Source organism: Homalodisca vitripennis, chromosome 4 (assembly GCF_021130785.1).
Source record: "Homalodisca vitripennis isolate AUS2020 chromosome 4, UT_GWSS_2.1, whole genome shotgun sequence".
NCBI classification, from domain to species: domain Eukaryota; kingdom Metazoa; phylum Arthropoda; class Insecta; order Hemiptera; family Cicadellidae; genus Homalodisca; species Homalodisca vitripennis.
Genome location: NC_060210.1, coordinates 43,753,131 through 43,780,944, shown reverse-complemented (window position 1 = coordinate 43,780,944; position 27,814 = coordinate 43,753,131). Strand labels below are relative to the sequence as shown.

At 33.3% G+C, this 27,814-nt stretch overlaps 1 protein-coding gene across 3 annotated transcripts; it reads left to right on the top strand.

The window, feature by feature from the left end:
- The first annotated feature begins 3,542 nt into the window (after positions 1 to 3,542).
- LOC124359231 lies at positions 3,543 to 26,797 on the top strand. Of its 3 annotated transcripts, none has more exons than XM_046811803.1 (7): positions 3,543 to 3,693; positions 4,284 to 4,419; positions 13,515 to 13,645; positions 15,543 to 15,773; positions 17,812 to 18,000; positions 18,191 to 18,418; positions 20,980 to 26,797. In XM_046811803.1, the coding sequence occupies exons 1-7, from the start codon at positions 3,637 to 3,639 to the stop codon at positions 21,412 to 21,414; spliced, it is 1,407 nt and encodes a 468-aa protein (XP_046667759.1). In that variant the 5' UTR covers positions 3,543 to 3,636; the 3' UTR covers positions 21,415 to 26,797. The 3 variants fall into 3 exon arrangements, with proteins under 3 accessions (XP_046667759.1, XP_046667760.1, XP_046667758.1); XM_046811804.1 differs by having other exon boundaries at positions 3,552 to 3,693; positions 4,281 to 4,419; positions 13,518 to 13,645; XM_046811802.1 differs by having other exon boundaries at positions 3,553 to 3,693; positions 4,281 to 4,419.
- Positions 26,798 to 27,814: the final 1,017 nt, after the last annotated feature.

Genomic DNA, 27,814 nt, shown 5'->3' with positions numbered 1-27,814 from the left:
TCCTGACTTTTATTATATCTTACCCTGACTGAAGACGAAAAAAGTATTACTAACTGTTTAACTGACAAAGATGCATCACTTAGTTGAAAATTGTCATTCTTGAAACATTAAATCACTTGAAGTGTACCTTGAATGATTGCAAGTAAGAAATTTACAGGTAAAAGATCTCTGTTCTTGTTTATGTGGTCAATAGAGGTAAGAACAAGGGCAATCAGGATATGGTGTGTTGGTTGTTTTCAGGCCCGTACTCAGACTGGTTTCTTTGAACAATTTTACTGTGGCCCGGGCCAGCTCTGCCACACTTGTAAGGGGACAGGTGGTGGTACATAACAGGGCCCGGCCGAATATCTTTTTCGGGACCCGTCAAAGCCGAGTACGGCCCTGGTTGTTTTCCACAGGATATGCCACCACTACTAACTATGTCATATAGAAGCAATCACCTAAGTTTGCTAGTTTACACAATAACACTATGCAGAACAATTAGCACATTACAATATTGGTTGAGTATAAGCAAAGGCTAACCACAGCTCATTCTGAGACAGTCTGTTTTCCTACAATAATGGCTAAATAGATTGAGCTACAAGCATTAAAATAATTGCACTAATACCTATACTCATATGAAGAAACATACCAATTGAATTTGGTAACATAAGCATCAAAGGAAGAACATTTTTAATAAAGCAAAATGTTCCTTGAAGAAGAAATTCATAGATTTTCACACGTGTTAGCATTTTGGAGATTTAAAATATAAACACTACATGTATATGAAATGTCAATAAAAATAATAATTTAGACATTTAAAATTTTTAATTTTATTGAAATTGAGATAAATACGTTTGTCTGGTAATGTATAAATAACTAAAAGTTGAGTGTTGCTTAAAGTTTAGTGTTATTTATAAAACAACAGGTGGTGGAACTGTAATCTCCTGGGTATCTGGAATGTCTTAATAAATATCTGTGTGTGTGTGTGTGTGTGTGTGTGTGTGTGTGTGTGTGTGTGTGTGTGTGTGTGTGTGTGTGTGTGTTTGCGCGCATACATACATGTGTGTATTGCAAAATTGTTGCTATGACAATAAGATTGAAGATGACAATATATCTTGATTAACACATTAAGGGGATTCCAACTGATATAAAATCTAAAAGGATCAATGAAACTGCTTGAGATTTATTATGACTTTTTTGCAAGATTTAATATTATAAATGGCAATTTAAAGAACACTTAACTGTAATTAGGTTACTTGGAGGAAAGGAAGGTTTTAACTTTCAATAATTAAATACTATTTATTTTCTCAACTAAATTGTATTCTATTTGTGTGTTCTAAACTGTATACCTGAATTAAATGCATTGTAATGAACATTTGTATTAGCAAAAAAGACATTTTCATTAAAATTATCTTTTAAAAGTAAACATATTGTTGCTAAACCATGACTAAACTATATTTTTTCTGAAATACTGCAGTTCTAATTTGTTTGTTTGTTTATTAAAATGTTTTACAGCAACACAAGTAGAGAGGTGTAGTGACAACCATTATCAAAAACAAAGGTGAAAGAATGTAATTATATCATTAAATAAACACCAAATCAATTCACTGCTGTTGTAAAATCAATCTTGTGCCAAAATGTATATATTTGATTAAGGGTGCAAAGTTGCCGATAGATAGAAAGATATATTCCGTGGAACCTATAGTGGTTGAGCATGCACTGAAAGCCTAACACAATTTTATTCTTGATTATTATTGAATGCGCTACAGTGATCATGAAACACAATGTTGTCATCTTCCAATGTGGTCGAAGACATCAGGAGAAGAGGGGGGAACTTGGCAATCTACTTTGCTGCCCATATCTCAAAAACTGTTAAAGCTAAAACATTCTAACTACAGTGATTAAATAGCTATACATACTTCCTTTAAAAAAGGCAATTACATAAAAAGTTGTACCTGTAGTTGTTTATAAGTTAAAAATAAAATATCTTTCAATTACATACTTTTTTAATGTATTTTAAAGTTTAATTTTTATTAAATTAAACTTTTAACATTCCAAACATACAATTTTAAATAGGTTAGGCATTTTTAACAGTATTCTGATACTTGTTGGAATGTGGGAACAGTTACCAAAGTGTGCTATATCGTTGCCTTACTCGCAAATGACTCAATCAGTAAGGCCACAAGATGATTTTTAGCAGTTTTTGCAGATGCATAGTTGTATTAGTAGAGGGGGGATGATAAGAATTAATGAATACCATTATAATTTACTGCCTTTGTCTTAATAATCTATAAATATAAATTTTCGGGTTACCAGAGCTGATCTGATGTTAGAATAGATTTTTTAGTTGAAGTATATCAAGAATGTCCTGTCTTGTTTATTTAAAGCCTGCAGATGATCTTTCTCAAGATATCTTGCCACTTGCTACAAAAAATCTTTGAGAGTTATTAAACATTTAAGATATACAGATTCTGTTGAACATATTTTTTCTAAACATGGAATTCTGATAGTATATGGTTTACACATATTTGAATCAATAATTTATGTAACACAATTTTTGATCCTATACTAAAAACTAATAAACATACATACTCATTTTAATAGACATATCGATCAACACAATCTCGAATTTTACAAAAAGAAAACATATAACAAAGATGTGAGATATTTACATAATGTACCAACAAAATTTAATGGAAACACATCTGTTAAATTTCAAAAAAGAAGTAAAGCATTATTTAACTAATTTGCCTTTATATTCTTTTGAGGAATATTTAAATATAAAAACTGAATAATTCATTTAAAGAAGAATTGAAGATGAATTGTTATGTTAAGATGTAAGTTTTATCATTTGAATGAACTAATGTAACCATTTTTTAATTAATATTTTAAAATTAATATTAGTATTTAGTTTTATTGCAGTGACACTATTATTTGTACCTTGTACATATTATGAAATAAAGTGGTTTGACTATGACTGTGACTATAACTATAACTTCTTTTGTTCAAAGCAGTATTTAAATAATAACAGTTCTGATGTGGTAGGGAATGTATTATAAAGCAAGAGTACACTGAAATCAGATTTTGTCACCAATAACATTGACTTTCCACTTTTATTATATTTTCTTTTTACTGTATGAATAAACTTGTTAATATATCACACGTTAAAATCCTCATATTATTGAATTCAGCTTGTTTAAAAATGTATTTATTCTGCGATCTTCTCGTTGACAACATGGTTATACATAAGACCAATGTAAATATATATTATACTAACGCGACCGAAATGTAGTGTTACTGTTTTCTTGTTTCACTGAACGATGGCAAATGTCTGGAAAAATCCTGTTTCCTTCACAATCCTTCCATCGTCAAAAATAACCTTCAAACAAAGAACCGAAATGAAACTTTTCCAGCTCCACAAGTGACATTAACGTATACAAATGGCAATATTAACTGTGCAACACAAAAGTTATATCAACAGGAAATGTCAAATAATTTCTAATATTTGATTATTTTACCTTATTATTATGAAATAGATTTAAATGCCAATACAATCAATATAACTCATCCATTAGGAACATTAAACATTGAATCACCACAAACATCTGATAATGATGCAGATATGAGTAAATGATAACTGAATAGTTCAGATTGATGAGATCTGTGGAGGGACTGAATTGTAATGTAAACTTGTTTGGTAGTGTCAAAAAGGTTGGTAGTCACTTACTACTTACAAGTTGTTTTACATTATTTGTTATTTGTATAAAAAAATATATATAAATGTGTCATTTTTGTAAATGTTGTATTTAATTTGGGGTACAAAATGAGAGGCCAATCTTTTTATAGCCATTTTTATCAAATTAAGCTATTTTTAGATTTATTATTGCATTTACATTTACACACAAGTTCACTATAATTTTTGAGTAATGTAAATAAAAAATTAAGTTTTAAGCCATAATTAATGTAGATAACCTAGAAAAAGTGGCAGCCATATAAAGGTTTTGAACATTGTTAACCAAATAGTCTACATCATTTTATAGATAAGGTTTAATAAAAAGCAACTTCTGTATTGAAAAAACTGTATTTTGAATATTTTATATTATATACAATGAACTTATTAAGGGAAAAATAAAGTTTTAAACAAGAGATAAGCATCTTGAAAGTATTCATACTCTTCATAGTTTCATTATTACTAATTAAACTATCAAAAGTTAACAGTTTAAAAGTATGGAGTAAATGAAAGTTGCATTACAGTAAACAAATTTGAGGCTATAATCATTAAAAGTACATTTGATTAGCAGCAATACTCCTCTGACATGTTCTACAATGTCCTCTTCGCAGTGCTGATGGTTCTCTGCCTGGTGAAGCCTCACTTGGCTCTAATCAGGCACATCAAGAAGTTGTTTTCTTGGTTCTCCCGAGACTCCACACAACAAGGTAAGTCTCAACAATTCGTATTGTTCTAAGCCACACTTGGCTCTAATCAGCCACATCAAGAAGTTGTTCTACTGATTCTCCAGAGACCACACAACAAGGTAAGTCTCTACAATTGGTATTGTTCTAATTCACACTTGGCTCTAATCAGGCACATCAAGAAGTTGTTCCACTGGTTCTCCAGAGATCACACAACAAGTTAAGTCTCAACAATAAATTGGTATTGTTCTCTCTGTCTATCTTATCAAGTAAACTGATGTGAATAATAGAAAATGTGAAAGGAGTACAGTAGCAGTATAACATAAGATATCACATCAGCTATCAGCCAAGTCTAATAGTGTCTTATGAAAATTGTATTCAAGAATAAAAGTTATTGCTTCTTAATCTACTTTTTCTGTGACATTTTATATCATGAGACAAAAATTCTTTCTAATTGGCAAGAAAAAAAACAGTGTGGTTTGGAGTGCTTATTAGTACTTTCCTTTTTACTCTGTAAAATTTTATTTTTGAAATACAAATTTTGCTACAAAAACTAACAGTCTTACTATACAAAACTTATACAGGGTGGAAAAAAAGTATGGAAACGTTTTCACTAATTTTGTATGGCTTCACTTATACAAATTAAATTTTGTACATCACCACTTGTATTAAGAACCTAGTTTTTGAGACCAGTGGGGAATTTTATCTTTTCAGGGGGACGGCCCGTGAGGAGTCGGACGAAAATATTAAATGTAAGCATAGGCCGAGTTTGGTATCAAATTAAAGGTCTAGTAAAGAGAAACTCATTACCGCAAACCGCACTTAAAAAGGTTGACCCTATCCAGAGTACAGGCCGTATGAATTTCATGATAAAGAAATTTAGTAATTTTGTATTGTGAAGTAACTAATTTACTTTCAGTAGTATGTTTTATGTCGGTTATGTAAATTCGAAAAACAATTTCCAACAAAAAATTATTTTTTTACCTCTACATTTGTTGGATAACAGTAAATAGGGGTTTTCCTGTCTTGTCTTCAAGAAACTGAGAGTATTCAATAATACCACCTTAACTCCTTATCAAAATGAGGTCAAGGTCCAGTCCCTCCATCCCTTTTATCTCAGGCAAACATAAACTGGTTTAGGCAATACAAACAGTACTGTCACAGCAAAACTCCACAGTTTTGTATTTTTAATATCAGCTTGGTTTTTAGTCTACGTTATAATTTCGTCCACGTAAGATAAAATTGAAAGTCTTCACTAGAAGGTACTGCGATAGTTATAAATTTTTTTACTTAAGTGTTTACATTTTATTCAACTAGTTTTAAAAGCAATGTCACTTAGTGAGTTTGAGAGAATCACGCTGCTTATGATGCGTGGGTATGGATATCTAGTTCGTCCCTATGAAGAAACAGCGCATTTGTTTAATGACTCTTTTCTTGATAGACCCCCAATTAGTAAGTCAACAGTGTTTAAGACAGTAAAAATATTTGAAGAAACTAGAACAGTCAAAGATCGCGAAAGAAGTGGCAGGCCTAAATCGGCAACAAATGAACAAAACTCTTTGGATGTACTCCAAACATTTGTTGAAAATCCCAGCACCTCGGCCAGAGTGGCTGCAGAAGATCTTGATATGAGCCATACCTCAGTGTTGAATGTTTTACACAAAAACAAGTATCACCCTTTTAAAGTAACCCTAACCCAAGAACTTGCAGAGGATGATTTTGATCGAAGGACTGAATTTTGCGAAATAATGATGAGAAAGTGTGACGAAATTCAAAATTTTTTAAGTTCGATATTGTTTTCAGATGAAGCTACATTCTTTGTTAATGGACAAGTTAATAGGCATAATTGCCGTTACTGGGCCGACCATAATCCACACTGGATGATAGAAGGCCACACACAAAGGCCTCAGAAAGTGAATATGTGGGCTGGAATAATAAACAATAACATTTTAGGACCGTTTGTGATAGATGGAAATCTAACAGGCGAAATTTATTTCAATAAATTGTAAATTCTTTATTGAACATATTCTTAGAGAATAGTACAATTTAAAAATTCATTTATCGTGTAAAATGGATGGTCTTGAAGCCAGAATTTTAGTTTGTGTCCAAACTGCAGCCGGTCTCTCCTCTTCAGTTCTAGTGGGAGGGCGTTCCACAGCTTTGCTCCGACATACGTTGGCTTCTTCTCTGTGGGCGCTAGGCGGTGAGCTGGAAGATGGTAGTTTGCAGCATGCCGAGTGTTGTAGTCATGTTGCTGTGCTCCAGTCATCACTTCATCGGGTGATTTCAGGTGTACGTAGGTCACAGCTTCTAGGATGTATAGGTTGACCACAGTGAGAATCTTCAGTTCTTGAAAGGCTTGCCTGCATGATTCTCTTGTGCGTAGGCTTGCAAGGATCCGAATTGCTCTCTTTTGGTGTATTAGGACCCGTTGCAGGTTGCCTAGTGTGGTACCTCCCCAGACTGCAATACCGTATCGAAGATGTGATTCGTAGAGAGCATAGTATGCAGTTTTAGCTGTTCTTAGGTCGCTGATATGTTTCATCCTGCGGATCACATACAGTCCTGCGCTAAGCCTTTTACAGAGGTTGTCAATGTGGTGTGTCCACGTCAGAGAGTCATCTATTGTCACTCCAAGATACTTTGAAGTGCTGATTTCCTCCAGTTCAGGCAGTCCTCCTACAGTGTCTTTGTGTCTTCCAAAGAATAGCTGTTTTGTTTTTGTCTCGTTTACAACAAGGTCATTGCCATGGCAGTATTGCACTGCCATATTAACAGCCGTGTAAGCAGCTATCTCTAGCTCTTCTTGATTTGTTTTCCCGAGCAGAAGCACAGTATCATCAGCATACATCAGTGTACTGCTGAAATCCTCCATGTACTGAGGAAAATCGTTTGTGTAGAGGATAAAGAGGACTGGTCCAAGAACAGAGCCTTGCGGCACTCCTCGAGTGATGGCTTGTAGTCCTGAGCATATTTGGCGTGTAACTCCTTTGGCTGTGCATTTCACTTCTGTCATCTGGCTTCGTCCTGTGAGATAGCTTCGGAACCATTCCAGGGATTGTCCTTGTATTCCAAGCGTAGCTAGTTTTGATAGCAGGTGGTCGTGGCTAAGGCAGTCGAAGGCTTTGCTGTAGTCAAGGAATATGGCTGTGGAAGTGTTTCCATCTTCGAGTTGATCAGCTAAAAACTCTACAAGACTTATCAAAGCAGTTGTAGTTGATCTACCTGGTAAGAAACCGTGTTGATGTGGAGTCAAAAGTTGATTCATTGATAAATGTTCTAAAATCCTATTAAGAACAAGCTTTTCAATTACTTTAGAGAAGGTTGGTATCAATGATATAGGGCGGTAGTTTGAAGGTTGTGTGGTGGGTCCTTGTTTGTATTTGGGGTAGACTTTAGCTATTTTTAATGCAGATGGGAATATTCCTTGGCTAAATGAACTATTGATAATTTCTGTTAAGGGATCGACAAGCTCCTCTTTGCAGATTTTCAGGAGTCTTGTAGAGACATTGTCGTAACCGGTAGAGGTTTTTACCTTCAATGATTGAATGAGTTTAGTCATTTCCTCTCTGTTTGTTGGTTGAAGTATCAAAGTTGGGACATTGAAATTTTCTGCTGGTGTTATTTTCTGTAAATTAGTGTGTCCATTCAGTTGAATGGTTTCGTGGGCTATATTGGTAAAGAACGTGTTAAAGTGATCGGCAATCAGTTTTGGTTCCTGTACATGTTTTCCGTGGATATCCAGTGCTAAAGGTAGGGACTTCTCATCTTTTGATTTCCTTTCAGAATTTATAATTTGCCAAAGAGTTTTTGATTTGTTATCTGACCTTGACACTGTTTCTGCATGGTCTTGTTTCCTAAGGAGTTTCAGCCTCAAGTCATAGTCTTTTTTGAGCCGTGACATTATCAATTTGTCATTTTCACTTCCTGATATATTGTACCTTTCTTGTGCTTCGAGAAACTGTCTTTTCATGTGTATTGCAATTTGGTCAGTCAATGTGTATTTGGGTTTTTTAATTTTATACCTGATTAATAGACATGTAGAGTTTATTGAGTTTAGGAGTATTTTTTGAAAATTGTTGTATTTTTCTTCTATGTCCTTTGCATGGTAGACTGTTGGCCAGTCTTGCTGGCTAAGATAATATTTCAGGTGAAGTAGATTCCGTTCACACATATTTCTTTGTTCGATAGTGGGCGGTGGAGGTGATTTTCTATTACAGTTGATTGTGCAGAGTTGACCTGTGTGGTCTGATATCCCAGTGTTGACTATTTCTACATTGAGGTCCTTGAGCGTAATATTAGTACAGACACAATCAATTGACGTTGCTGAAGTTGGCGTTATTCTTGTTGGTGGCAGGTCTAGTCTCTGGATATCATGTCCGCTCAACATATCCCTCATCAGAGTGTATTCATGATTTTTTGTTATACTGTCAATGTTAACATCCCCCACGATGATTATTGGATTGTTTGTTGGAATACTTTCTAAGACATCTGAGACTATCTCCAGACTAGCTTCAATGTTTCCCTGATTCCTGTAAATTCCAACAAGAAAAATGCAGCATTTTCCAAGTTTCACTCTAACTGCCGCTACTTCACAGACCAGTTCCTCACAGAGATCATGCGTGTTGTGTATTTCAACATCATCTTTCAAGTGGGTTTTGCAGAAAATAGCTACTCCCCCTTTGCGATAACGCTCTCTGCTGAATTCTGCAGTTAACACATATCCTATTAGCCTTGTGTTTCCAATTATTTCCTTATTTTGTCCATGTTCCGTTAGGATTACGAGATCTGGTTCTAAGCTGGTAAGGAAAGTATTAAGGCGCTCGATTTTATTAGAGATTCTGTCAGTGTTTTGGTGGAGAACAGTAAGTGTATTTTCTGTCATTCTTTGGTGTTTTTCATCTGAAGTACTCCTAAAAAATTGTGAGAATTTGGGTTAGTCTTGGAGATAGTCTGATTATTGGTTGAGGTGACTTCTTCAAGTGCTGTGTTTTGTTGGTCTTCACAATGTGGTAATAAGGGATGATTCTTGAGTTCTAGATTTGATGCCTGTCTTTTATCGTTATCATGGGTTTTTGTCTCGGCAATTCTTAGTAACTCTTTGTAAAATTGAATGTGTTTGTTGAAGAAATCTTCATAACTCTCTCCTGCCATTCTCTTTTTTGCATTCATTGGTGGTTCCTTGCTTATAGGCGGATTTGATATCTTTACTGGACTTGGATTGGTGCTGGCTCTATTGCTTGGTGTTATTGCATTGAGATTTCCTCTATGTTTAGCCACCTGTAGGGAGATGCTGACATGAGGTCTCTGTGTTGTTGGCACATTACATATTTTTTTACTGCTTCGTTCTTGATTTTGTGCATTATTTCGACAACTGTCTGAAATTAATGGATTACCATCTTCAGTGTTAGATTTGTGATCTAGCTGTTTTCTTATTTTAGCTACGTCTCCTGAAGTCTTGCCTTTCTTGTTTTGGTTCAGCTGAGCTGGGTAGGATGTAGGCCTGACAGGAGAGCTTTGTGGGTTTGTCAAAACCTCGGATACCTTTTTGTTGTTGTCTAGCTGAGTTTGGAAGTTTAGCATATGTTTTTCTATTCCTTCTTGGCGGATTTTTAGTTGTGCTAGTTCAGCTAAGACGTCTGTGGAGTAACTGGGCTCTGGTTGTCGTGTGGAGCTTGTTTGCATTTCTACATCTTTAAATGTCTTGGCTACATCTTTTTTGTTTTCTTCTGTTTGCATCCTTTTCTGCTTCTTTACGACAGCCTGTAGCCTATTAATTTCTTTTTCTTGGTTGTTTATTAAGGTTTCCTTTTCTAAATCTTGCTCTTCAAAAATTTCTACAAGATCTTCCCTTAGGCGTCGCTCTTTGGCTAGGTGCTCTTCTGCTTTTCTTAATGTATCTACTAAAGTAAGGTTTGTTTGTGTTAGAGTCTCATTGTTTTTTTCAAGCTCTTATATTCTCATTTCAAATTTAATTTCTTCTGCCTGTTTCAAATTTCCGAGTAGTTGAGCTAGTTGAGAGTTTTTGAAGGTTAAGTCAAGCACGTCTTGTCTCAGCTTCTGGTTTTCTGCAAGAAGCGTATGTCCAACTTCAGCTGCTAGAGTAAGAGAGCTTTCAAGGTCATCCGTGTTTTGTAGATGTTCCACTTTAGAACAGATGTCCTCCATCGGGTGTTGTCCATGTTGGTGTGCTATTTTCTCCTCAGTAGATGAAGGAGTGGTGTTCGGAGTTTGACAGGCTTTGTGAGATATGTTGACAAATAACATTTTGCCAGCAGTGCGTGCTCTTCTTGGGGCAAATTTTAATGCAGTATGGTTTCAGCAAGATGGAGCACCGCCCCATTACTATTTGCGGGTGCGCAATCTGTTAGATGAAGTGTTTCCTAACCGTTGGATTGGTCGCAGGGGTACCGTTGAGTGGCCGGCTAGGTCACCGGATCTTAATCCACTAGATTTCTTTTTTGGGGCTTCTTAAAAGATAATGTGTATAAAACTAAACCAGCCAACATTGAGGAGCTGACAAATCGTTTATTAGAAGAAGCAAGAAGAATTACACCCGAGATGCTTCAAAATGTGACTGCAGTAGGTTTTTATAATAGACTAGCTCATTGCCAACAAGTGTTCGGAGAGCAGTTTGAGCACCTCATTTAAAAGGTATGGTTATTTTTTGTAATACATAGATAATTTTTAATTTAATTCTTTTGCATAATTGTGTTCCATAAAGTGCCATTTTCAGTCAGAACAGTTTACTTGAGACTGTGAAATTGCGGAGAAATAATAATTAATCAAACGTTACTTATGAAATTCAAACTCTAGATTGGGTCAACCCTGTATTGCCTAAACCAGTTTATGTTTGCCTGAGATAAAAGGGATGGAGGGACTGGACCTTGACCTCATGTTGATAAGGAGTTAAGGTGGTATTATTGAATACTCTCAGTTTCTTGAAGACAAGACAGGAAAACCCCTATTTACTGTTATCCAACAAATGTAGAGGTAAAAAAATAATTTTTTGTTGGAAATTGTTTTTCGAATTTACATAACCGACATAAAACATACTACTGAAAGTAAATTAGTTACTTCACAATACAAAATTACTAAATTTCTTTGTCATGAAATTCATACGGCCTGTACTCTGGATAGGGTCAACCTTTTTAAGTGCGGTTTGCGGTAATGAGTTTCTCTTTACTAGACCTTTAATTTGATACCAAACTCGGCCTATGCTTACATTTAATATTTTCGTCCGACTCCTCACGGGCCGTCCCCCTGAAAAGATAAAATTCCCCACTGGTCTCAAAAACTAGGTTCTTAATACAAGTGGTGATGTACAAAATTTAATTTGTATAAGTGAAGCCATACAAAATTAGTGAAAACGTTTCCATACTTTTTTTCCACCCTGTATAAGCCATATGAAGCTAGAATAAAGCATCCTAGTAAAAGAAAGAGAATTAAAATTGATCTATAAAAATAATGTACATGTATTTTCTATATCAAAAAACAAATCGTTAACTATGTTTTTAGACTTAACTTTTACTGTAAAATTCTCAGGAGTATTTATTCTACCATGGTTTCAATCAAAATTCGAATTATGAATTGTCATACTTGTTATCTTTTATGACTTTGGACTGGGAGTTTAAGTTTAGATACCTTGGGGAGTACTATTCAGTTGGGAAATGAGACCAAATGGTCTTTTGATGTAGAGTAACACTTGTAAATTTTAGATCACTTAATACAGGTTTTACAGCTTTGTTTTCGGTAATTGATGATTTTCACCTTGACTTGTTGGGAGTCACTGAATCATGGCTATCTTCAAATATTCCCTCTAATGTTTTTGATGTACTGGGCTAAACACTTCATCGTTGTGATAGGCTGCCTTAGCTGGGATGTTGTGGAGGTGGTGTGCTTCTGTATGTGAGGTGCAATTTTATTACGCTTGTATGACTTGAATATATATGTGGCTTGGTTTATCTGAAGGGTCAGAAGCTGTGTGTCTATATTGCATATAGACCACCAGATGCACCATATTCTTGCATAAGTTCTTTTATATATGCTTTGTTTATAAACATGTCACATGAGGTAGATTCTGTTGAGTGACCTGAATGTGAACTTTCTGAACCAAAGAAGAGCAGATGTTAATTATCACGAGAAAATCTTTCAATCGTTGGGTTTCGTTCAAATTATAAGAGAACCCACTCGCATCACTGAGAGTACATCTTCTCTTATTGTCGTCATAACTGTGGCCAAGAATATCAATCCAGTTGTGGGAATAGTTCATACTTCTAATATTTTTGAGCACGAATGTATCACCGACCATAAGTTGATATTCTGTGACGTGTGATGTGATAAACCCAAATCCAAGGCTGAATTCATCTCAATTTTAAAGACTTTGATTGTGAGAAGTTTATTGAGATTGCCCCCAATTTACATTGCTAAGACATAAAATCTATAAAAATGAAATCACCAATGTGGCCATTGGATGGCACTGTGAACAGTTTGCCAGTGAGACTTCTGTCTTCGATCTTCTCTGTGTTCCGATCCAACCTCTTTAAATAAAGTTTTAACCTTAAAAGTGTCTTTTTAGTGATATTGTATGTTAGTTTTGTGCCAAAATATCTTAGGTAAATGCAATTGCAAAAATTATATGAAAAGGAGTTGTAGCCAATGATGTTTTAAAGGCAATGTTTTTTCAAGGCTCTAAGTGATGCCAGTCATAAGATAGTTGCATGTATGGACAGTAAAAAAATCTATTCATCTGGGTTTAAAAAATAGTCTCAGGAAAATAAATGGAGTAAATAATAATTTAAGTCATGTGTGAGAATAACCTTCCCAAAAACAATATTTTCTTAGAAAATTGAACAATTAAATAAACCTTCTCCAAACCACTTGAAATGGATTGACCCTGTAATGAAGTAGAGGTCGTGACAATGTTTTATTGATTGTAATGTATACAATTGTAGTAACTGCCAAATAAATGTTTTAATTTTTAATTCTAATATGCATAAAACTATAAAATAATAATAATATTTTCACTATTATGATCATATTATAAATGTATTACTTAGTTTATCAAAATAAAAGTAAAACTTAAAAGATCTCTTCAATCTTTAAACCTTTGTCCACAGCAGGCTGTACCATCTACCTCCATAAAGACATGTCAGACAGTTATGAACCCGTTTTCTTGATTTATGGAAAGCATGGAACAGAACTAGCAAAGCCTACTCTACTGCATAACAGAGGTGCATTATATCTCAAGGTATGAACTGCTGACTGATCATTTAAAATTTAATGATATTTGTTAATTAATGTTGTGATATTTTGTTAATTAAATTTTCTATTATTGCATATAATAATAGATTACATATAAATAGTAAAAGCTATATAAACATTTTGTTACATTTAGTTTGAATCTAAGTCTTAAAACATATGTACATGAAATAAATTTCTGTTTTTTTCAACTAATTACTTACTTTGACTATAAGCAAACAACATTAAAGCTATTAGCATACAATGCCATCATACTATTTTTTCATTTTAATGGTATTGCATTAAAACTAACATTTCAGTTAGTTATATAAATTTCATAATGAGTTTGTAGTATTTCAAAATATTAAGAAGAGGCAGTTTTCTATAAGTGTCTAAAGTAAATAAAGTGTACTGATATCAGGATGTATATTAATAATTTTAAACCACTTTACCTCAATAATTTTACTGGAAAATTAAAAAATTAAAATTAATTGATTATGTGATTAAAAAATAATACTTTTATACTTTTTTTTAATAAGTATGCTCTTACAAATGTAAAAAATTATGTTAATCTATATTTTGTTTGAAACAAATTAAAAACCAGCATATTAGTAGATAGTTACAGTCTAGAAAGTATTTGAAAACTATAAAACAAACTATTAATATTCATTATACATGAGAAAGTAAATGTAATTATTTATATAATTTTGGAATAGGTTTTAGAGTTAGATTGAGAATATTCCACATGAATTGTCTTGCAACAAGAAAAATCGGTGCAAGAGAAAGGTGGCACCAATAAAAAACTAGATTAATTGATATTATTGTACAAACTCTGTGTCCTTATATGTGTTGTTGGGCTTCCAAAGTTAACAAAGAAGTTATGATGATTGCAAAGCCATATACTGTTGTTGTAGGATCAGGCCTGTACTCAGACCGGTTTTTTTGGACAATTTTACCAAGGCCCAGGACCGCCCTGCCACATATGTATGGGGGCGGGTGGCGGTACATGATGGTGTCCGCATGAATGTCTTTAGTGGGGCCCGCCAAAGCTGAGTTCAGCCCTCTGTAGGATGTTGATTGACACATAAGACGGTTTTTGATGCTAGACTTAGCATGCAGTATTTCATCATCAAAACCGTGTGGTTTTTTTTATGTGGTTACATTGAAGAACTGTCCACGTCATTTTAATTAGTTTCATTTGTTCTATTCTCTTCTAATAATGCACTATCACTGCATACAAATTCTTGTCATTTCAAAGGATAGTCCTATTTGACTTCGGGTTTCATGTATATAGAGAAATAAAATAAGAATAGCTTCACAAATTTTCAACTGATGAAATAATTTGAATGTTTAATTTAGCTCCAGTTCACCTTCCTCTTAAGTGCAGCATGTAAAATCTGATGCTGTTGCAGACTTGACTCCTTACAGTTTTGAACCACTTCATTCTTCATCACCCACTATTTTTGGATCCCTTCAGATGAACATATCTCTAGATTTCAGGAGTCAAGTCTGCAAAAGCATCAGATTTCAAATGTTGCACTTAAGATGAAGGTGAACTGGAGCTAAACTAAACATTTGCATTGAATCAGCCCTTCCCACCAAAGATGCACTATGTTTGATGGGACAAAATACCCATTATGTAGCCACAAGTTCTAATTTGAGATGTTTTCAGTCTACCTCATGGGGTCCTGATAATTAACAGTAAAAAAGTTATTATTATATTTTCTGAAACTATCTCCACATCTGATTCTACTTTCAATTATTTTTTGAAACATAAAAGAATAAATCAACATTTCTTTACTCGTAGTCCTTACTTATGATTTTAACATTCCCATTGCTGAGTAAATAATATTTTGTAATAGATATTTCATAAATAAAGCTCTCTGACAGAATATATATTGTTTCAGAAGGGACAAAACATGATCATTACTTGTCCGGGCAAGTTCAACCGGTTGAACGTAGGTAATGACCTACGGTACACGATTTCCACTTGTGTACAAGGCAACCGGCTGCTGGTAGAAGGGGCCGAGCTGGAGGCTGCAGACCTCCAGTGTGTGAGTCCAGTTATGTCTTCAGTAAGACTGACAGATCGGCGATGTGGTCATCCTAGCGCTGCTATGGTCGAGATCGGCTACGAGGTTGGTCTCATTCAATCTCACAATAGATAATTTAGACTTGCACACAACATTTTATATATATAAAATGCGTCGCTTAAGACGCTTAACTATAGATTATTAAGAATGCTCTCAAACCAGAGTTCAGACATAAACATTAATAAGTACTGTGTGACTATGTCATATGATTTGAAGTAACACAAATTATCCAGGCTGTTTAACATTGTGGCATAATGCTGGTAGGAGTTCTTAGTGGTTTAACCTAAGACTAAACTGTTCAACTGATATGAAATCAGATGTTTAAGTTGTATTGGCTTCTCACCGATGTTGTAATGTTATCCTTGGCCTTGCCAATTTTCTCCAATCAGTTGTACACCACAATTTGGAAGGCAGAATTTTTTTTGCATTGATTTGACTATCCAATAGTCGATATATTGATGGATTCAATTAAAGTAGACTCTTGCTAAAACGAACCTCAATAACAAGATTTTCTTAAAACACATGCATATTATTGTGACCCCCTTGAAATTGTCATAACATTTAATATTAAAAGCACTTTTATATTATGTCATTTCCACGGGTTTTCCACCAATGCAGATCAACACTCTAACGCTCTATAGCTAGCCCTTGAAATTGTTATTACACAATATTAAAAGCACTTTTATATTATATCTTTTCCACAGGTTTTCCACCAATTCAGGTCAACACTCTAACCCTCTATAGCAAGTCCTTTTGCGAAACTCAACCTTTATAGTATGAGTTTAACCTCATTAGTACATCATTTCACATATTATGACCATGCATAATATGAAGTGTTTTAATTTTGAAGTGTTTTTTATGAGAAAAATTGTATTATGAATAAAACTAATAAATGAGCTTGAAAATTTTTTTATCAAATCCATGTAAGTAATTGCAAACAGCAAAAGGAAATTTAAAAATGTTCTTTAAATGTTAATCAAGTCTTTAGATGTGAAATAAATGATAATTAGCTCATAGAAGTTTATACAAAATATAAAAAATTAGGTATAGAAAAGACAGTAATTTTACTTATCTTGTGTCTTTTAATTGTCATCAGTCATTTCTACAGTAATAACTTTTAAATACAATACTGCAGTATTAAACAACTAAATTCTACGTGTTCTGTTGAAATAATTTAAATATTATGACAATAACAATACATGAATCATTTAAATGTTTTACAAGTGTTCCTCTTTACTAACTATGGTACTGCTTGTGTTCAACATAAAAAATTACAAATCAAATAGCCAAAATTGTTAATATTAAACCAATGATAAAATTATGAAAGTCACAATATATTTTTACAAATCATTCAGAAGTAGTCCGCTATTTGATACATCAATATCTAATACAGTAAAACAGTTCAAATCAAGGACGTAGCCAGTGAGGGGATCCAAGGGGAATGGATCCCCCCAAATTTTCAATACTTTTCAATTATTTTCTTAGCAAACGATTATTATTATTTAAATTATACTTTGGGAAAATATCAGTCCTCTTGACCTTCCCAAAAACATTTTCCTGGCTACGTTCTTGGATCAAACATATATTTTCGAGCACTAAACTTTACATTCTGATCACAAAATTGATTTCATGTTAGTATTTGACTTTTTCTACTATTAGTTTTGAATATGGGTATCTATCTATACATATTGTGTAGTCAGTAATGGATCCTGGTACTTTTGAAAGAATAATATAGCCCAACATCTGCAAATAAAATGATTTATTAGTCAACATTATTGAATTTTTAAATGATAAAATATTGCTTACACACCAAATTTATTATATACAAAGCACTAATATGACAAGTGCGTACAGATATTTTAGTATATCTGAGTTGGAATACAGCATTTACTTTTTAAATATTATTGATTACATAATATGTCTTCCTCCACGAGAAAACAAAATAAAATGAGAGATCCAAATAAATTCTTGTCTCCTATGTGAATTGCAGAAACTGAGTAAATTATTATCGTTATCAAAAAATGGTATTATAAGTAATATTTGAATAACAACAGGTAACTTGAAGATATTTCTTACTTTCTAGAGTTTTGGTTGGCATCGCCTCATTTCTTCTTGTTATATTGCCAATCGGTTAACTTCACTCTTCTCAACACATTTTCTCAATGGTTCCATATTAGCGGGTGCCAAACGAACAGCTAATGGCCGTCCTTACTTCCAGCATGGTTCTCATGTACTGTACGAAGGAGTTAATCCAGAACCACTCTACCGCAAGGTATATCTTATCTTGAATATTTAACAAATAATTTATAAATACTTCATCTCTAATTCTATGGTACTATGATTAATTTTTAACAATAGGCTAAATCAGTTTTCTTTTAATATAAGATGTTTCACCTGACTATAGCATGGTATATGTTTAAAATATAACATACTAGCTTTTAATCCTAAAGATAATATTTCAGCAAAACCAAGAACGGGTTTTGACCATGTTGCTCGGGGAGTTAAAAGCTCGTTACATCTTGCGAAAGACGTTCTTGTCCCGTGGGCATCTCGCACCGGACTGCGACTTCACTTTGGGAGCATGGCAGGCTGCTACATATTTCTATGTCAACTCAGCTCCGCAATGGCAGAGCATCAACTGCGGAAACTGGCGACGAGTAGAGAACCGGATCAGAGAACTAGCCACAACTGTAAGTAAAAGTTAAAATACTACTATATGATATCTTATAGAATTGAAATTGGAATTATATGAGAAAGCATAAAAATTTTGCATTGAATTGCATTAATCGATAATCGAGGATTTTTTTACAATCCTCGATTATCTGTGAAATACAGGGTTTAACAAAAGGGTTCGGTTGGTTATGCATTTTAAGATTCTAAACTAAAACTAAAGAATAATTATTTTCTAATTTCCACTTTTATTTAGCAGCTATATGCCTTTTTTTTATTAAAACAATTCTATTTTTGTTTTTATCATTACAATTGTTACAAAACATAGTATGGGTCCATGTCAGAAGGTATCAGAAAAATATTTTAAAATCAGTTTTAATATTTATATATATATATATATATATATATATATATATATATATATATATAGCTTTTTTATACACCAAGATTGTTATAATAGCTGAGCTCCTGTGTAATATCAGACTTGACTGCTTTTAAGAAACAAATATTTGTGCAGGAAATATGCATTCAATTAATTGCATTGAATTACTTTAGACTATTTAATAAAATGTTATTGGATTTTGATTTATGGTTGTTAAGTATCAAATCATCACACCTACACTATGATTTTATTTGGGATTTTTTTAAGGAGATGCATTTCCCCTTTTAAGCCTTATTCTGTATTCTGGTCCTCTTCAAGGGCCACTAACCTGTGCAAGGATCTTATCAAACAGAATAAAAGAGAGAGTTGATACAGTACAAGGTTGATGTTACTGATAAAAAGTGCTATGATCAAAGACATAACTTGAACCTGTACTTAGACTGCTCGGCCATTGTTACTCCCAATTAATTAAGAACTAATTACCACATCTTCTTTACCTTTTTAATGTAACATCAAATCATTTTTTTTTTAAGTTTTTCCAAAAAAAAAACCATTAATTTACTTATTGGTTTGTTAAATTATTGTGTTGGCTTAAAAATGTGTTAATACTTAAAAGTACAACTTTGTTTCATCTTAGTGGTTATCAGTGAAAGTATAAAACTCTTCTTAATAAAATTAAGTAGTAAATAGTAGTAGACACAATTACTCCTCTCAAGCCTGAATAACTAATACATATAAATTAAAGATTATTAATTTATATACAGGGTGGCGCAGAGAAACGGGAAATTTTGAAGTTGTTGTTCACCTGTAAGTCTCGTAGGAGTGGGGGACAGAAGTCATGATGCCAAGTAGAAACGGTCATTTAGTTGAGATGGAACAGTGGAGTGGTGCGGAGCGTGCCGTTGCCGTGAGAGCGTATTACAAAAATGGCGACAGTGTAACAGCTGCACAAGGAGTGTTCCGATGCCATTATGATATTCCTCCCCGCGGTTGAGTTCCTTATTCACATGTCATTCATCACTGGTTCGGCCTTAAAGAAAAAAATCTCCTGGGCGTATAGTGACTGTTCAAAACCCCAGAAAATGTTGATGCAGTGCGAGTCACAGTGGAAAGGAGTCTGCGTCGTTCTGTACGAAAAATCGCCTCATCATTGCGACTTGAGCGTCGGAGTGTGCAAATAATATTGCACGGCCTGCAGTTTCATCCTTACAAGGAAGATTGTTCACGTTCTAAAACCAAATGACGGTGAATTACGCTTATAATTTTGTGAACAGCTACTAACTAAAATCAATGAGGACGCAAATTTCTTTGAAAATCTTTGGATGTCTGATGAGGCCCACTTTCATTTAAATGGGCATGTCAATAAGCAGAAAATGCGTTACTGGGCTCGCAGAAATCCCGGTGAACTTCATCAACGTCCGTTACACAGCCTTAAAGTTACTGTATGGTGTGCAGTGTCTTGTCGAGGGATAATTACTTCTTTGAGGATGGTAATGGACTGTAAATCACATCTGAACGTTACATTCATATGCTGGAGACATGTTTTGTTCCACAGCTTCATGCTTTTCCAGATATTGACATTCAGCAAATCTGGTTTCAACAGGATGGAGCCACCTCACAAACTGCCTATCTGTCAATGGCATCACTGAGGCATTTGTTTGAGGAGCGCATAATTTCAAGGAACGCTAAAGTCACTTGGCCTCCACGGTCTCCAGACCTCTCAGTATGCGACTTCTTTCTATGGGGACATCTAAAGAGCGTTGTGTACCAGACTAGGCCAAGAAATTTTCTTGAGTTCAAGACTCAGATTGAAAAACACATCACCAACATCCCAGAGAACACATTGCGTCGCACAATGATAAGTTTTCAAAATCGATTGAATGTATGTGTTAGGCGCAATGGACAGCACTTAACTGATTTCTCATGTAATTTCCACTCTTGCCTAACAAATTTTAAGCATTAAAAAGTTGTTTGTACAATTCATTCGTTTATTACGAATATTTCAAAATTCCCTGTTTCTCTGCGCCACCTGTATATAATGTAATGTTGTTTGAAGAGTAAAATTTTGTCTTAATAAGTTCCAAATGTTCGTTCAGTGATGTCAACAATTTAGTAAAAAAATTACCTCAGTTTTCAAGGATTTAATTCTGACATAATTAATATCATCATACTCTGAAAGATAATTTTGTTTATTTACAGGAAAAGATTGACCTGGTTGTTACCACAGGTACTTATGGAATTTTGAAACTTCTAGATGCAAATGGAACGTACAAGAACATTTATTTGGACCCAGATAACAAGAAGTTACCAGTACCAAACTTTTTTTGGAAAATGGTAATCAATCCTCTTACAAGTGCAGGAATAGTCTTCATAATCAGCAATAATCCTTTCTTACGCAAATCTCCTCGGTATGTCTGCCGAGATGTGTGTTTCTCACATGGGTGGGTTCAACCCCTGGAAACCAACAATGGACACAAAGGTTACGTTTACTGTTGTAGCATCGGGCACTTCAGGAATGTTGTGGAGTATGCACCGGACTTTCACAGCAAGTATATTTTAACTTTCGTTGGAAAGAATAATAATACCAGTACTAAAGAAAAAGATGTGTCAAGACAAAAATATATTGGGAGATGACAAAATAAAAAGCTTTTTATTACAAAAAATATACCAAATTTTGCTATATAAATAGCAAAATTTAAATATTTATTTAAAAAACTACAGCCAGTGGACCTGCTCCAAACATCTTTGTAAACTTTTAATATCAATAATTGCATATACTTTAACATACTCTTTGGAGAGATTGATTGAAGTTATGTAAAAAATAAAAATTACATACAGTATGCTCAGCTAAATAGCAAGAACGTACTGTTTTCTATCACCATTTCATTCTACAACTTTAAATTATGGAGAAAATCGTACTACATTGGAGAGAATGTTTGTTGGAAGTATCTTTCTCAGTAGAGTACACTTATAGAATCTGTGGTGACCATTTTTTTCTCCTGTAAACTAGCGATATTACACATATAGTCTTTCTCCAAACTAAAATCATAGCTGCTAAGGATAGAGTACCGCTATGGTCTGATTTTATACCTTTTTAAAAATCATAATTTAGAAAGCAATATTTCATAAATATGAACTACCATGTCATATTCGTAAAGAACTTCATTTGTAGAATGTTAAAATATGTAACACAAATCATTTCCACCCATGTGGCACATTTACCAGGTATTTTGCTTCAGTTGACCAACATTATATAATAAACACCTTGCCAAGGTACCAGCCATACTGAATATGTCTCTCCACTTAAACCAAACTTATTTACATAGCAAACAATTTACTAAGTGTAAGAGCATTTTTACTCACTTGTATGTGCTTGGTCCATGTTTTCAAATAGTAACTAAATACTCTAGATCAGTTGGCACATACATAAATCAGCTGTAGTTATTATAGATAATTACTTGGTATTTATTAAGGTAATCATGTTGCTGGAACATAAATTGACAATAAGTTAGCTGTAGGTACTGAAAATTTAAAATTCATTGATACCAACTTACAAGACCAAATTAAAAGTTTCAACATGACACAGCCTAAATTCAAATGACACACAAGTAGGCCGCACATCCCTATAGACTGTATGCAGTTCAGACCTTCATCATACACCAGAAAAAAATTGTTTGACTCTTAAATTTTATGGTCTTAACAATACCAACCGCCACATATTTCTTTGGCTGGTCTGTGATGCCAAACATATGATAGGACTAATTTACAATGAAATATTTTATAGTACGGGAACAAACGTCAGTTTTTTAACCCTTAATTTCAAACTCCCTGAATGCTACCCATTTTTTTGGAAGTACTGTGCTATAAAAGACAGTTTTTCCAAGGAAGTGTTGCCCAAGAGTGTTTTGTCCATTTTACTGTTTTTGCAACATTTCACCTAAAACATTATATTTTTATTATTTACGAAGCAGTAACTATATTTCTTTATCCATTTGTTCATAGTAAACTATTCTTACCATAAAACGATGACTATTTAACAAAAGAATATATTTTAAAAGTCTATTTTTTACTTATCTTCAAAAAATTTTCAAATTTTTGTCATGAAGAAATACAAAAAAATACATCAGTTTAATTTAACAATATTGAATAAAAATCAACATAATTATCTACAACCAGGACAAATGGCATAGTATTTGCATAAAAAATAAAGTTATAACAAGGTTTGAAGACTTCCATTGTTACTATCAGTAAGTAACATCAGATAGATGTAAGCTCAAACGTTCAGCTGTTCACTTACACACATTACAGATGGTTTATGAAATGAAAATATAACAAAACACTATGCTAATAGGTTATATATTAAAAGTTCATTAGACCAATAGAAAAATGTTTTTAGCAGCACTCAACAAATCGGAAGAGGGAAACACTTAGTCTGTAAACATGTTTTACATGTAAGTAGATTTTTTCCTTTTCCCTCCACTTTTGGTACTCTGTATACTGCACATACAACAGTTTTTTTCTCTGACATCAGGTATTTTTTCAAAATATTTACTACTATCAGAATTTCTATGGTTTTCTAAAGTGTGTTGCAAGGTTTCAATTTGCAAATCTGACAAATTAGGCCTAGAAGCTTTTTGCAGATTTATCCAATTCATTGACAGTTTGTTGTTCTACTAATTGAATTGAAAATTCAAGTCTAGTCAAAGGTTTATCTGTGTTAAGGTTATATAATATGAAACAGTTTACAATCATCCAGGTAAAAATATTAAAAATTACCTCTTTTCAAAACTTACTAGTTCTTCTGTCATCAAAATATTTATAAAGCATTTGGTCGTCGCTCCTATCCACTTTTCACATAAAATCATTACACTCTCTAATAATTTTAGGCTTGTTTGTGATAAAATTCAGTTACCTCTTTATTTTGCCCACCTTTCATTTTCCGCCACTAACAATTCTAAGCAGATTCATCATATAACATGAAAACATTTTTTTTTACTTCGCTGTACTGATGGTAGTCGTGTACTATATTGAATACACCATTGATATAATAGTGTATTAGACTCTCAGCTGACTAAAACTGAATACAAATATTGTAATAATTTATTTTTCACACGTCTGGAAAACCGGACGTTGGCACTTCACGTGTAGTTTGCGTAACGTCCTGAAAACCGGATTTTTTACATAAAATACGTTTAAAAAGTAATTATCTCTTAAAACATACTAGTAAATAGATTAAATTTAAAGATAAAAATGTCTTTTAAATAAGTTATAAATTCTATTGATATAAATTGCCTTGGTGTAATAAAAAAACTGAGGCACACAATTAACACGTAACGCCTAGAATGAGAAAGCCTTCACACAACTATGTACAGGTTGTCTAAAATTTCCCTAGCATTACTCAGATTTAAGCCTGTAAAAACTGTAACTTAGCCAATAATATAAGCAAGATTCAAGATTCAAGATTCAAGATTTATTTCTGTCATTAAACTTTAACAAGCAATAGACAATGTCAATATAGTAATTCAGTACAGTATCAATGTACCTAGAACACAAATTAATATAGTTGCATAACAATGCCTACATGTCATAACTATTTACATAAATGGTTGATTTGTCGGAAAGTTAAAACAACATTTACAATAAAAACATCTAACTGGTTTAAAACACTAAAATATAGATCAGGCATACATGAAACATTTACAGTACAATAAAATAGACATTTTAAACAACACATCAATAAAACAAGGTAGCCTACAGAAAAAAATGGGCTAGCCCGAACTAAAAGCAGTAATGAATTCCCTAGATGGTAACTCAAAAAATTCCTTAATATCATAAAATGGCCTAACCACTAGGAAACCACTAAGCATAGCATCCACATGAAAATGTGCAGAAATGTTTGCCATGAGAAAAAAACAACCTGCACTTCTCTTAGAGCCGTAGTCTAGTGAGAGCCGACATGCACAAACGTCAATCCACAGGAGAAAATATTACAGTATCTCCATAGGTACTATGGCATAGCCATCAAAAAGTGTTTATTTTATTGTAAGGATGTAGTCTATTTTTTTTAATAAGTGTTTTCAGTCAAATCAAATGTTCAAGTTCACTCTTATAAACCATTTATAATTTTCACTGAACTAACTCTCTGACTCTATTAGAATCAGTACACACCATGATGGAGTGAGGTGTAAGCAGTTTCATTTTATGTACTGATATGTAATTAAATTTATTATGTAATATGTGATCCCTTTTGCAAAATGCCATACATGTACATTATCTAAAAATTTACCACAAAAATCTAAGAAGTTTTTTGATTCTATTAATATTAAGGTATAAGTACAATATATACCAATATAGATTGCAATAGCTTTTAAAAAAATAACGAGTAAAACATTTGGAAAAAGTATATATATATATATATATATGTGTGTGTGTGTGTGTGTGTGTAATTTAAATATTACATCGATTCAAAGTGTTTCAAAGCCAAATTGTAGCAATATATTGTCAGAAATACACAAAAATATACAGAATTATAGGGTTCTATAAGTAAACTTTTTATGATTACATGGAAAATGTAAAAGTGCAAAATTTCAAGATTTGACCTTGTTTCAGTTCCTAAGCATGCTAGCATTAAAAAATTATTTTCATCCAATAATGTGTTTTTATTACCTTTATATTTAAGTTACTGTATATCGAGTGTATGTATATGAGTTATACAAACATAAAAATAAAAGAAATCTTGTCTGATATAAACATGTAAACAGCAAAAGTCATACATAAATTAACACAGCAAACATGGGTTACTCCAAATAACAGCTGGTGAAATTAAATAACTGACATTTCAACAAAATCTAATACAAATAAACATGGAGAAACACATTTTAACTATTGTGGTTAGTAATAGCAATGGTACTTATTTTTACTAGTGTTTATCAACACAAAATGTGACAGTGTATGTGCAGTTCTTCGACTTGAAAATAAAAAAGAGAATCGAAACACGCTGTCAAGAACTGTTTAGTCTTACATAAAATTATTTTACAAATAAAAAAATTTAAATATAAAACATTTTTAAATTTTGCTCTGAATATGGCCACAAAATTGGCAAAAGATATTAAAAATATCTAAAATCTTACCTTTTCACAAACTTTGGGCTGAATACAATCGTTATAATAAGCTTGTTGAAAATAAAGATTTAAATTGATTACAAGACCAGCCTCAAGCAAATCCACATGATATTGGTGGCGTGACCTGGCATATCATATTAACCAAACGCGCAAGTCGAATAATGCGTGTGGCTTTGTTAGGCCTGGAGGTCGAACCAAGGATATATTAAATGATACAAACTTTAGAGACAATAAATTTGAAAAAGAATTATGTCTTAATCCTATATGTGGTACAAACGATGTGGCCAGAAATGAGGCTAGCGAAGCCCTTGAGGGGTTAACTCATACGTTAAACAAAATCAACATACAAATATTGTACTTGTGGACCTACCAAATAGGTACGATCTGAAATCGTGGTCGTGTGGAAATAAAGAGGTTAGGAAAACAAATATTTCTTTTGCAAGAATTTTGTCGACGGCATCCAAATGTCACGCTGGTAAAAGCAAGTGAGGCAGAAAGGCATTTTCACACCTGGTAGGGTATGCACTACAACTACAGGGGGAATTTATGGCTAGCAGAAAAAATATCAAAAGCAATAAACAAGATAGGCAGTAATGCACAAAGCCAAGCTCTGGTCAATATGGAGCTGAGCCTTAATGAAGTTCACTGAACAGGGCGGTGCAGAACTTCAGGGTTCTTCATTGAAGAGGCATGAAGCACCCTGAACAGGGCAACGTTGAACTGCAGCAGCCCTCTTCGCTTGGTGTGGAAATGGCAGAAAACTTGGAGGCCTCTACGGGAAACTACCAGGAAGCAACAACGGCCCGGACAACGTAGCAAACTTACAAACATCACCTCTTAGTATTTTACATTTAAACACAGAGTCAATTAAAAATAAATTAAACTCAATAAACTTATTTTTGAATGATTTTTATTGTGACATTTTCATGGTGAATGAAAATTGGCTGTTTGATAAGGAAGTTTCTTTGTATGTTCCAAATAATTTTATTTTAGCTAATTCCTTTACTAGGAATGATCTATCTAAAAGAGGTGGTGGATGTTCAATCTATATTAAGCCAGATATTGAATTTAAAACAATCGATTTAAGATCTTTATGTGTAACGGGTCTTTTTGAGGTAGCAGGTATTCTCTTGCCTAAACTTAATAACTGTTAAAAAAAAAAAAAAAAATCAAAAATCGTTTATTCTCCAAAAAAAAATTACAAATTATATAAATATATTCATTGTCTAAAAATATACAATTACCATAAATATTTGGGTTTTAACGTATATTGTGTAAAATAAATTTATATTTTTCTAATTTAATTATTTGAGAAATATTCTCACATGGGCTACTAAAGCCTGTGCGTCAGAACGAGTCACCACAAAGTACTCGATTGGTATTTCAAACCTTAAAAATGTTGTTATATCTTATTAAGTAAAAAAATATTAAATAAAATAAAGTAAAAATAATGTTTCATAGAATGAAAAATAAAACTAAAGTGAGAATGTATCTAGATGAAGTAAGTGAATAGAAATAATTATTAGAAGGACAAACGACCAACTGTCGGAGATCAAGACCACGGACAGGCCTTGGTGCAACTCTTAGTTAACAGACGGACATTGGAAAAACTGCGTACAAAAATTCACCATTCCTTATCATCGAGGGTTGTTATCTATATTTATGGCATCAACGTATTAGTCTCGCATGACCTCCCCCAGAAGACACACACACTCAAGTTCACAAACACACGCGCACGCAAATGCTCGCGTGCAACACACACACACACACATTCAAACACACATATTTACACAAAAACTAAAACTCGCTCACAATATATTACTTATTTTCTAATACTTACTTACAAGCCAACATACATACAATCTTATTAGCTATATACTTCCAAACAAACCCAAAATGCTTCCAGTATATTT

Excerpts from the sequence above, each read along its gene's own strand:
- LOC124359231 (XM_046811802.1), top strand. The coding sequence starts at position 3,637 with ATGAGATCTGTGGAGGGACTGAATTGTAATGTAAACTTGTTTGGTAGT. Across the intron at positions 3,694-4,280 it reads TGTTTGGTAGTGTCAAAAAG|CAGCAATACTCCTCTGACAT; the intron begins GTTGGTAGTCAC and ends ACATTTGATTAG. Across the intron at positions 18,419-20,979 it reads TCAGAGAACTAGCCACAACT|GAAAAGATTGACCTGGTTGT; the intron begins GTAAGTAAAAGT and ends GTTTATTTACAG.